Raw genomic sequence first — 13,062 nt, 5'->3', positions numbered from 1 at the left:
ACAGAGACTTAAAAAGGACGGGAAAACCCCTCAAATGTAAAAATCATACCTTCAGTTTATAGTCAAAATCATCCATTGAATCAATCAATTTTCCAGGTTCCAGTTCCCCAAGTGGAAAAGGGTAATCTGTCCCCAAAATAACTTTGTCCTGTTAATAAAAAAGAATTTTACATTTTGCAGTAACATTAAACAATAGAGTTTAAATAATAAGGATATTAATATGTACAATATTATAGTAACATTAATATTATATTTTAAACTAATAAATTTTAATTTTTCCAGATTTTTAATTTCTTTTTAATTAACATTAAACAATAGAGCACATGCTTTCTGGAATGTATAATGAAGTACAAGAAATTAGATGTATATTTTGGACTGATTAATTATGAAAGTGAATATGAAGATCATAACTTCCACTTAGAAAAGAACAAAGCTTGAAAACAATGACTCAAGAATTTTTTGGATGAGTTTTATTTGGAAAAATTGCAGGATATTTATTAATAATTTTTGTGGTATCTAACTGAAGTTATGGTATTTTAATTCTCATAAGCAGAAAGCTGAAAATGCAAATCCCAGGCTTGAGGCATGAGTGTCTATTGCTTGGGTGAATAAAATACAATTAGAATTGTTGAAATGTTTGACTCTGTTACCAGAGTTCAGCACTGAAATAGGGTGAAGAAAATGTCATTCAGTTATTTTCTGAAATGGTTTGTTTTTCTGTCAAATGCTTTTAAAATTTTTTTTAATCTCCACTAGATGTCACCCAAAAGTCTCTGATAGAGCCTACACAAATCTTTGCCCAAAATCTCAACAGAAGAGACACATTCTATTGTTCTCTCCTATGTTCTGTCCTATGTTCTGATTTATTATAGAAGAATTAACATCAGATTAACATAGGAAAATTTATGCCCTCTGTCTAATAAATCCAGCACAGATTTATAGCATAGGCTAGATTTTGAGCATAGACTAAACAAAATAGATTTGGATGTGTGTACTTTGAAGCATCTAAATATATTCTTTTATTTATAATATTCAATACCAAGATGCTTTATTCACATAAGAAAAACAAATGTCATGTATTTTATGATAAAAAAAAAAAATTGAAAACACACCAGGTTTATATGAGAAAGTGGGTTTTTAAGTAAAAAAAAAGGAAACATAGAATTTGTCCATCTGTTTACTCGGGAAGGTCATGTAAGACAGGAAGGTTTGTATATTCTTATTTATATCTCCTACATAACATACTAAACCAGAATTAAATCCCACATCCTCACTGCAATAATATATATTTTTCTTTTCCTCTCTATGTAGATATATTTTTTCCCACTGTTTGAAAGTATCTATTCATTAGCAGTAAAATTAAGAGCTGTAAATCAGTAAGAAAAATTTAGAAGCAGATTTCTGGCTGTGCTCCCAGTGATCTTGGGCTGTTCATTTTTACCCTTTGAGCTTCAGTTTTGTACCCATCTATAAAATGGGGGTTGCAATACCTGTCTTTAGCATCCAGCTTTAGAGGAGTGCTGGGAAACTTCTGCAGATGAATAATGCTCCTAGCATAAGGGAAGTACTGTTATATTATCCCAAAGCATATCAACAAAGTCAGTTTTCCCTAGAAGACTTGGAGGTCGTTTCCTTAATTAGCACATCTCTCCTATTAGAGAGGTACATGGGGCTAAGGATTAACCTCACTGGACCCTGCTACTCAGCACAACTTTTTTCACAGTAATAAGGACCTAAATCTGAAAATGAATCCCAGAAAGCTTTAAACATGACTTCATCCTCTTACATAAGGAAAAATTGTATTTGCCTTGAATTTTGCCTTCTTTCCTACTGCTATGATGCACCTGAAAAAAATGCCCAGAACGCTGTAGTCAGTTCAGCTCCAACTTCTGGCCAGAGAATGCTTTGCCTTTGGATGATGGCTCTGGGGGAATCACCATGGGGAAGTTTTTGCAGAGATGCACTGAATCATTTAATCCCATGTCAACCCAGTTCTTCACTTTCTATAGCCAGCAACGTTGGGGATTTGTGTTTATTTGGATTCACCTCACGCTACCTCGCCATGGAGGGAGCGAAGGACTGCAGCGATTCTGCACTCTTACAAAATTCTTTCTCAGGAGTGTGTGTTTCTGCTTCCATCCCCAATTAACCTGCACCCCAAACTAAGAAGGGATGAGACTAAATGGACACGACTCACCACAGCTGTCAGTGGATTTTAACTCGGATCAGCTCTAGGCCAGCACGCCAGGCGCTGGTGCCAGGCAGTGGCTGTTCCCCAGGGACCCAAAGCCATGTCCAAGCACATCTTCCCTCACACTGAGCCCTTCCTGCACAGCTCTGAGCTGTTCTCTGGAGACCTGGCCTATTTCAAACCTGCAGCTCACAAAGTTACAGTGTCAGCCTCAAGACTCCATCACATTGTTTTTAGCCCAGCATTTATTAATCTTATATGTGTTACTCTGCCAACACATGTCTGCACTGAAAGCGCTGAGATATTTGGTGTTTCTTTAAGCATTTGGCTCATGGGTGTTATGTGAGAATGTCAACTTTCCTTAGAAAAAGAGGGAACTTTTTAATCTTCATGGTTATAAAGTAAAGTTTGAAATCGTGATGTGAATGTTTTTGTTTTCAAGGATAAGATGCCTTAGGCAATTGAAAAGAGAAAGTTCTCCTGAGTGTAAAAAACATGTTTTTGGTATCTGACTCATGACTTTTCAGCCCTGGGATTGCACCTGATGTCACATTGTTTGAACTGAAAGTACTCAGAGGAGAATTAAAGAAGACACCAATATCCTGTGTACTACGGTAGCCAAATTTATTGTGTTAAGACTATGAATTTTAATAGTCTGTTGACAAAATAAATAAGACACCAGAGAGGCTAATGCTGAGTGCCTTTTAGATTATCAATTTACAATCCATAATCTCTCTCTCCTCAAAATTCCAGTTGCAAAGACTAATCACAATTAAGGACCAGAGTCCATTTGTAGCTTCTTAGAATGGAAAGTAGAGAAATTAAAGTGTGGTGCAAAGACAGCAGCTTTCCCACAGCAGCAAATTTAGAGCAGCTTTGAGATGCAAAACTTCTGACTTTGAAGCAGAAGTGCCCCAAGACTTGTGTGCTACAAAAGTTCAGACAGAAAAAAACTTCAATTCTTCAGCAATGGATTCAGCATCTTGTGCTTTCCCTCCTGCTTTGCTCTTGACATCTACAATTCAGCTTAACAGATTCAGATCACAAAAAGAATCTCTGGTCTCAGCCAGCCTGAGTCACACAGCTCCTAATTTACCAAGGTCTTTCTGACAATGGCAAAACATGTCTCCCAACATTTGAAAATGGATAAAAGAAAACAAGTGAGTGATCTTTTCTCCTTGCACTGGCAATTTAAAATTCAAGAGCTACACTCATCCTTGTGTACTAGAACTGCATGTACAAAGAAAATATAGTTAGAATGAACATGGTCTGGATTTGGGGAGATTTTTCAGAAAAGGAGGTAACAGAGGCAAGTGTTGAGCTGTTACTCCATAAGCCTTTGGGTGTCTTGTAGAATGGACAAGCACATCACACACAGTAAAATTTTAAAATCTATTGTAAAAAAACACCTTAAAGCCACTTGCTTTAAGCTACAGTTATTCAAAAGATAATGCATATCAAAAACTACTGGCTATGGACTATGATTTGTTTGCTATTTAGAGGCTGGCAACAGAAATGAAAAGAAATCAGTATTGGGTGGGAGCCCTGGTACTTTATTTGTAAACCATCTGGTGCCTAAAATTAATCCCTGGCACAGAGATGGCAAATGACACCTGAGTTAATACCCACTGATGTTAGGATTTTCCACTACTAACAGCTTATTCCAGATCTTTTTTGAGTAAATTGACCTGGGTTTTATCTTATTTGTTTCTAATGGAAATAGGGAGTCCTTCCATAAATCTATTTTTGGTTCAGGGTGGTTTAACCAAAAAGATGTTGTCTCCACTCCTTAGAGCTGCAGTGTTACTGTATTGTACAAACATACACGTCACAGAAGTTTCCATACTATTGTTTCAAGCTGTAGTTGTGCTGCCACATGGTTGATTTTCCATAAATCTTCAAATGCAAAGTTTTCCTAAAAGGCACAAGTCCTGCAGGGGAGCTGCAGGCAGAACTCCAGTCCCACCTGACTTCAGGTGCAGCATGAACTGAAAATACACAGATTTTAAAGTGTGATACCTGAGCTCAGAGTACCACAGTAAAGAAAGCAATAGTTCTGCATTGCTATTTCTGTCTGGCCTAGGCAAGTCACTCCTGTACCAGTTCTAGAGCAGATTTATTGCAGTAACCTGCTCAGACTAATGGAAATGGGAAATCAACAGATTCTTTTTTGTAGGAGAAAAACCCCAATAAGCTGAGTGGTGTTTGTGAACTTTGGTCATACAGGAGGCCCTGATGACAGCAACAGCCCCGCACCGTGTGAGTCTAGACACTGATGTACAGGCAAAAGGAATGCAGCTGTTGAGAGAAGAAAATCCCTGTCAGAGCCTGCACTTCTGATTTGACATCTGGGAGGTATCTGCCTCTGGCTGCAGACACTGTGAGGTGCAGAGATCAAGGCACAAAGACAGGTGTCTTGTTGATTTGCAGTGATCCATTGGAAGCTGGAATGAGGGATGCCATCTTCAATCCCTTCCTGGGCATTTACTAAATGAGAAGGGATTATTTGAATGTGTTAGGGTTTTTCTGTCCCATGCTGTACCTCATTTAAATGGCTTGCTGTCACCATGATATTTTCTGGAAAATCCCTCACCAGGATTTCTTCTCCTGGGAAGCTGGGAAGCTTCAGCTTCTCCATGTTTTGCTGCTCTGGAATGTGGTCTGGAGATTGTTTATCCAAACATGTGAATTGTTTTTAATTAATGACCAATCACCATCAGCTGTGTCAGACTCTGAGGAGTCAGTCATGAGCTTTCATTATCATTCTTGTTAAGCTTTCTGATGTATCGTTTCTCTTTCTTTAGTATAGATATAATATAATATAATATAATATAATATAATATAATATAATATAATATAATATAATATAATATAATATAATATAATATAATATAATATAATATAATATAATATAATATAATATAATAATAAATCAGCCTTCTGAGAACTTGAAGTCAGATTCTCATCTCTCACCTCATCCTGGGGACCTCACAAACACCACAGTTTGCTAAACTACAAAGATTTCTTTACAAACATCTAAAATACTTCTGCAAACCCATAATGTTTAATTGTCTCTCTGAGATACCCACAAAAGCTTTCTTTATTACTGATTTTTTTCTGTCTAACTTCCCAAGTGGAAATATGATTTGATTTCTTCAAGCATGCACTTGAATTTGAAAATTAAGCCATTTGAAAAACCAGGCTTCAGACTGAAGCACTCTTTGCTTGAAGTTCCATCCTGAACAAGCTCAGAGAAGGATGGAACTAAGGCTGACAGTGCATGATTTCCTGGATTAAACCCACCATTTCAATGAATCCATATGGTAAAAGCATTATCAACATGGCAGAAGCCCATCGATTTATTTCACTGGGTGACACTGCCTTCTTCCTTCTTTCTTCTTCTCTTCTTCTCTTGCTATTTCCTGGAAAATTAACTGAAGAATGACTCACCCACTTCTGGAAGCACTAAAACTCACCTCTCCTACTACACTTGTTAGCAGCCTTAGTGCCCCACGGTCGTGGACAAGAGAGTCTGTGTAAAATGAGCCAAGGTATTTTCTTGGATCCACCTTATTATCCATGGCACACAAATCAGGGCGCACGTTGAAGCCATGGGAGATTCGACCCACTGTGTATGGAAAAGCTCCACCTGCAAGAAGGAATTGTTAATAACTTTTAAAAAGCTGAAAATATCTAAGAGGGGAGAAAAGCCACCTTATCACCAAAGATCCATTAGTTTTCTGGCAGCTCATTAGAAAGAAAGTCCTTTGCACTAGTGGTTTTTTATTCCTTTACCTTCATTAGCTTCTGTCTCTATTTTTCTCACTTCTTCACTACTGTGATGCCCAAATTCCTCCTGCTGCTTCCTCGTCCCTTTCCTTAAACCACCTGCTGCCTGCCCTTCCTTTTTGTTTTCCCTTAACTGTTGTACCAGTTCAAGCCCTGCAGGCTAGAGAGTGTTCATAAAAGCTAGAGAGTGTTCATAAAAGCAGCTCATCTGTCAGACTGTCTTCTTTGGGGTGACAGTGCTCAGCTGGTGGCAGGCTTCATGTGGTGACCCCATTAGCTGAGACACAGAAAATACAACTGTACCATGCTCAGCCAAAGAGCAGGAGTTTCACATGGTACACTACTCACCTCCATGTGCAAAGCAAACTTTCAGCTTAGGGAATTTTTCAAAAATTCCTCCCATAATCATGGAGCAAATGGCCATGGTTGTTTCTGTTGGCATGCCTAAGAAGAAAAACATCTTAATTGTGAAAGAGCTTTACTTTTTAAATTTCCTATTTGATTTTTAAATGTTGTTTTGATTTTTTTCCATTAGCCTTGAGCCAACTGAAAAAGTAATAGTTGCAGGACAGCTACCAAGAGTCATGCATTATTTCCACTGGAAGGACACAGAGTTGAACTCTAATTAACTGACATGAAGACACAGGTCTGGAAGTGGAGGTGTTCTGAATTCTAAGTCCAGGTTTTACTCCATACCACGAGGACAGATGGGTATATAGACAGGTTGGGTATGTCCTGAAATACCCTGTACAGGCCTGATTCCCATTATCCTTGCTCCAAGACAAGTCTGGAATATGCCAGGGTGTCTTCTCCCCTCTGCCTGTGGGTTTCTTTTGTGTGGAAAGTGGAGCAGATATGTTAATGGATATTCCAGCACAGATTTGGGGTTTGGTTACCACATGATGCCAGACCCTACAGTTTAGAACTAACCTCTTTGCTCCTAGCTGAGTTGGATGCCTGCTTAGGAAGAGAATGGGAATTTAGGTTCCTACAGCAGGCCTCAGCTTCCGATCACACCCAACATATTTAGAGTATCATGCCATTTCAAACACCCAGCTTCAGATATGCAGCTTGAAATCAGGAACTGAGTTCCTCATATTTATGGGGGAAACAACAGCTATGCATCTGGAAAGGTTATTTTAATAATGTTTTACCATACGCTCAGATGCAAAGCATTATTAAGCTTATTAAGAAAATATTCTACTTTCATTTTGTTAAGTAAATGGAATAATTTTATTTTCTTCTTAAATCTGCATTTTCGTGTCTGATCTGATTAAGACTAACTGATATTTTTTCAAGATAATGCATTGGTGATTGGGACAGCAAGACTTTCCAAGCAGAATGTGTATTAAATATATACGTTGTGTATGTTTTTCAGAACTGGTGGCAGTGCAAAACCATGCAAAAAAAAAAAAAAACCAACACAAAACAAAATGCATGAGAGTAGAATCAGGTCTAAACATTTCTGGGTAGCAGAATAACCCTGCTCCTGTTATTCAGTGTTATGATTTACCTATCAAACAGGGAAAAAATGGAAACTAGATAATATCCCACACCTACTGAGAGCTTTCAAAGTACATGTTGTTTCAACTACAGCAGATGTAAAGTTAGATTTATTTCCTCTCTGATCAACATGTTTCTGAGAAATAACTCAAGAAATTATAGAAAAAAATGTTTGGTTTTGCTTACTCCTTCATTTACTCCTGTTATTTTTGAGGAGCTAATTTCTGAGATGATTCACTTCTTCCTTGTTATCTGCTCTTTGTATTTAGGGCAAAAGAGATGACTATATTCTGTTGCTAGTCTGAATAATTTTAATTCTAAGTATTTAAAAGAAAAGCAAATAAGGTTAGAAACAAATGACTGCTGAGTTTATACAACAGACTTAATCATAATACTAGATTTAAAAAAAAAGAAACTTTGACAGAAAAATGATGTAATTTTCTCTGTACTTGTACTTTACTTGGCAGCAATCTCCTGGACATAATCCAGTTCATAAATGTAGGTTAAGCAAAGTAAATATACACTTACCTATTAGCCAGGGAAACCAATATTTGGACATCCTCCCATCTATCTGCATGTCCCAGGGATGCACAAAGAGACAGCAATTTAATTTCTCAGCAGCCTGCAGCAAAAAGAAAAAGTTGAATCTTGATTAATCATAGCAAAACACATCTTAGATCTTAGTCATCCTTTTCAATGACCTGCAGTAGTACTGAGCAGTAGTACTAGTAATGAAAATAGGCCCACAAGTAAGAACTATAAGCAATAGTTGGCTGTATTTACTCCTCTGGGCCATATTCTGAAGTCCTCACTCAGTTTCACACTCTTCCTGTGACTTCAGGATGGAAGCATAGATGATGACATCTCTTTAGTGAACCAAGTGTTTCTCAGAATAATGCAGTACAAAAATGCTTTTCCAGCTATGTTTTTCAGCCATCCTGTAATATAAAATCAGTTCAAGCAAACATTCTTTTGGTTTCATTACACATATGAGAATGAATTCCCACATTGTCTAACAGAATCATTTGAGATGGTTTTGCAGAATTGTTCCAGCTGCATTCAGAAATTTTCATTGAGTTGCACTACATTTGTCCCCTTTGGCCCTATACCTAGCTTAAAAAAATGCTAAATTATTCCTAATTCTTCCTAACAGTTCAAAATCTGGCTGTATTCTGATCAATAATACATCTCTACCCAAGTACAGTAATTCTTCCAAAACTACTGACATCTTTGGAAAGGCAAACAGAAGACTAGTGTTGGATGCTGACTCTGACTGTAATTTAACTGTGTGCTTAAATTTAAATACACAGTCATCAGAGTCATTCATATGCTTAACCAGGATTTAACAGCTTCGTTTTGTCAGATGTATTTCTGGACATGCTCTTGTTGCTAAGGAGATTGTCACACATTTGAAAAATTTGGGTTTATTTACCCATACATGCATAAATAAAAGCTGCAACTTTTGGATCGTGGAGAATAATTGCCATCTACATTTGTAAACTAAAAATAGCAATTCAATAACTGGCCTGGTAGCTTGGCAAAGTTCATTATCCAATATGGCTTAATGTCATAATCTGTATTATCCAGAGATGTTTCTAAAAATGAAAGGGGTAACTTCCTACATGTGTGAAACATAAGCTGAAGGATGTACAGTTTAAGAGAGAGATCCCAGAAGAAGAGAGGGATCTCAGTAGCAGAGACATGGAGTTACTGGAGAGAGCACCAAGATGATGGAGGGACTGAGCATCTCTCCTGTGAGGAAATGCTGAGAGAACTGGGACTGTTTGTCCCCTAGGAGAAAAGCTTCAGGGGAAATCAGAAAATTTCAGGTTGCCCAGAGGGACTGTGGAGTTTCCATGCTTGGAGATTTTTAAAAGCCACCTGGGCATGGTCCTGGGATCTGGCTGTAGGTGGCCCTGCTTGAGCAGGGGGTTGGTCCAGGTGGCCCCCAGAGGCCTCTCCCAACCTCAGCCATGCTGTGATTCCATAAATGTGAGCATTTCCAAGAGCAGATGTTGATATCTGACTGTATATGGCCATACAAACAAGCAGTTCAGGTTCTGTGCCAACAGAGTTTCTGAATAAATCGAGCATCCTACAAAAGAACCTCTGTGAATCAATTCCAGGCTGACAGCTCTAATAACTTGAGAAACAGATTCAGAATGGACATTGATTAAACCCCTAATTTAGACAAATGACCACCTCATCTGGACCTCAGGCTATTTAAGAAATGCTATCTATTAATTCATTTGATAATCAATACATTCAGTTTGGGAATTTTGGTCCTGTTTACATAGTTCTGTGTGGTACTTTGGTGCTATAGGTATCTCTGATAATCTCAGGGGAGTTTATCAGTTATTTCAATAGGATTGGAAACAGTAACTTGAACTCAAATGCAAACAATGCAGAAAGACTTTATATGATATTGCACTTATCCTCACAAATCAAGAAGGCAGATCTACAGTGAGAGCTAGTATAATAAAACAAAATTTGTTATTCATTCTTATAAAATATATTTCAGAATATGTGGTATTATTGCCATTATATCCTATAAAGAATTATCATTTACAACTAAAGCTGAGTCTCTCTGATCACAAAGCAGATTAGAAGGCTCAAATGATGACTCAATCCTCCAAAATATTTTTAGACAGATTTCCATATCACAGAATTCCCCCAAAGAAGGAAAGCAAGAGCTACTCACAGCATAAACTTCATAGAGCTCAGGGGCATTCAGGTCCCACTTATTGACATGAGATCCAATCTGCACTCCAGGAAACCCAAGTTCATTCACACAGCGCTGCATTTCCCTCACAGCCAGCTCTGGAGCTTGCAGAGGTAACGTGCCCAGCCCAATAAACCTCTTGGGGTACTTCTTTACTGTGGCAGCTAAGTCATTGTTTAACATCTGGGCAAGATCTAAAGTATCCTGAGGTTTGGCCTGGTAAGATATGAAGCAGAAGAGTACATTTAAATATAGTTCTCAAATGTTATCACCTTTGGAAGTTATTGGATAAATGTCATTGCAAACAACTGGTAGGGTTTGAACCCAAATTTGCTTTACAGTTCTGAATAGCTGGAAAAATAGAGCTAAATTCTACCTTGCTTTAAAACCTCTGGGTACAGTTCTGCTTTTTCTCTTGAATATTTTATCAACTGCTGTTGCCTTTACTGCTCAGGATGAGTGCAATAAAACCCAGGTTGCTGATGTACTTAAGTACCTGGTCTTTTGTGTAAAGCAGTCCCCTGGTTTTGTTTATCCCCATGCAAAAACCTCAGTATACAATTTTTATACATAGCAATGAATATTTACTCTCCTATTACTGGAGCTGAAGAAATAAAAATAAGAAATGGGAGATGCTGGAACATGTGAATTCTACAGAGGAAGCTTGAGCAAACTTCTCTAACATTTAGAAGGAGATAACATCCATAATTCTAATATGGAAGTGCAATATCCATGCAATCAAACTCTAGATTTTTTCTCCCAATACATATTTAATGGAAAACATTCCCTTAGATACCAGAATAAAATTTTGAAGAGAAGTTACTAAATAGAAATGATAAAAATCAATGGGCTTATCACAATAATACTAAATGCACAAATACATTTACATATAGGCATCTTGACCTGTGCACATTGCTAATAGTCACATCCAGAACGCATTTAGAACAGCATTTTGCTGTGATTTATCTCCTCAGCCTGTCTTATTTCTTTGAAGCATTCAAGATCACCACGTGGGGAACGTAGGAACTTAAATTTCCTTCTGAATTTTCAGATTCAAAACATTCTAGGTTAATGAGTCCCATGCCACATTTAAAAGAAAGTGGGACAAGGCCACAATTGCATCCTTTATGTCTTTTTTTTTCCTTGAGAAAGTACTGATTGATGTCTAGCTTTCATGGAATGTGTACATTCATGTCTGCCTGCTAACCATGGATTCATGTTGGATATATTTTTTCTCTCCATTTCCAGCTGCCCCCATAAGGAATTCAGCTGTTTTATCTTTTCTCCCTGGGTGTGGAGCTTTGCCAGGACATCCTGCAGACACCTTCTCATACCTGCACTCCTTTTTTGCCTTTTCATTTTCACAGCAGAACAGTTCTAGTGACTACTTCAATTTGTAGGAAGATGCTTTTCTTTTTTAAAAATGTCGCTACATATGAATTATCAAATATCTTAGTTGGAACTTACCCAGTAGCTGAACATTACAGGGACTGTGGACAGGACTTGGATGGTGACTCCTGAGTAAGAAAAAGCAAATATTAATGCTTCCTTTTTTGTTTTTGAGAAAATGCTATAAATAAGAAAGTACTTTGGTTTGAGAGGCAGAATGTAAAAGCTTTACTGATAAGAAAAGCTGATTTAACAGTGACATAGAGAAAATATTTTTTTTAAATTAAGGATCATGGCAATAAAACACATAGTGTATCACTTTATTAGGATTTGGATATTTTTGCTAAGTAGAAAGAACAAACACTACCATAGTCATGCTAGTTAATTTGGGAAATTAGGGTTTTTGATTTTAGAAGGATTTAGTATGCACATGTACAAACAATTAAAATAGCAATTTAGTATTACTCTCACATGAATGAAACTGACATTAAACCAACTGAAAACATTAATTCAAGTTTACTTTTGGGTGAATTTGTCATAAATATTAAACAAATAAATGAATTAGCCCAAAGATAAATAACATTATGTAACCAATGGTTGTTAAACAATGTTTTCCTAAGTGTTCCCAAAGCTAAATTGTGTTAGGTTTCATTCATCTTGTGTCTGGACTGCTGAGGTTGTAAATATAAAAAAATCCGTTTGTTTTCAGAAATAACTTTGATGTTAAAAAGAAAAAGAATTAAGTCCATGTTGTTTTGTTTCTACTCAAACACAAATCTCTATTATAATATTTTGTGTGACAGGTTACAGGAATGAAAAGAACAAACCTGGCAGACAAACAAAATAAACAATAAAGAGTAATTAGGACATCACAAAATAGTTACATGCAAAACTGTTTCATTTTGGTGGTTTTTTGGGTTGGTTTATAATATTTTTGCACATATCTTGTCATGCTTTAAAAAGTTTAACTTGGTTGTCAGTAGTAAAACTGCTAGAACAAAAAATGGCAGAAAAAACCTCCAGGAGAATGAACTCTAGGAGACCTCTAAATGACTTGCCAAAATATTTGAATGATTAAAATGATTTATCCTCCTCCTGAGAAGTTTAAGTAGGAAACAAGAGAAGAAGCTGACTCAGATTGCTACAAGATCTGAATAATATTATGTGCAGCAGCAATGGTTTAGGGGTAAGGATTAGGTCTGCAAAATTACATAAATACTGAATTATCCAAGTTAGATCATCCACCAATATGGGCACTTGATTAGTCTGTTGAGAACATTCTCCATGTTTTCCACAAAAACCATTGTATCTGCTTTCAATCCATTTTTACACTTCTGAGCAAATTTAACATAAACCTTAAAGGTACATTTCCAAGCTGACTGTTGCTAGACATTAGCTTTAGGAAAAAGAATGAGCACAGAAAAGCCTCTACTTTTTTACCCTCTTCAGAGGGTTTAAAAAGGAGAAA

At 37.0% G+C, this 13,062-nt stretch overlaps 1 protein-coding gene across 1 annotated transcript in view; it reads right to left on the bottom strand.

Moving 5' to 3' along the window:
• Positions 1-13,062, bottom strand: part of ACMSD (aminocarboxymuconate semialdehyde decarboxylase) — a gene marked incomplete at its 5' end in the record, with an annotated part of 34,459 nt that overhangs the window by 913 nt on the left and 20,484 nt on the right. The window contains 6 exons of the mRNA XM_036386582.2: positions 50-148; positions 5,668-5,840; positions 6,329-6,424; positions 8,012-8,105; positions 10,185-10,421; positions 11,673-11,722. Coding sequence (XP_036242475.2) covers positions 50-148; positions 5,668-5,840; positions 6,329-6,424; positions 8,012-8,105; positions 10,185-10,421; positions 11,673-11,722 — 749 coding nt within the window. The remainder of the gene's footprint in view (positions 1-49; positions 149-5,667; positions 5,841-6,328; positions 6,425-8,011; positions 8,106-10,184; positions 10,422-11,672; positions 11,723-13,062) is intronic.

The sequence above is a fragment of the Molothrus ater genome, chromosome 7, assembly GCF_012460135.2.
Source record: "Molothrus ater isolate BHLD 08-10-18 breed brown headed cowbird chromosome 7, BPBGC_Mater_1.1, whole genome shotgun sequence".
Classification (NCBI taxonomy): domain Eukaryota; kingdom Metazoa; phylum Chordata; class Aves; order Passeriformes; family Icteridae; genus Molothrus; species Molothrus ater.
This window is presented reverse-complemented; position numbering and strand designations above follow the sequence as displayed.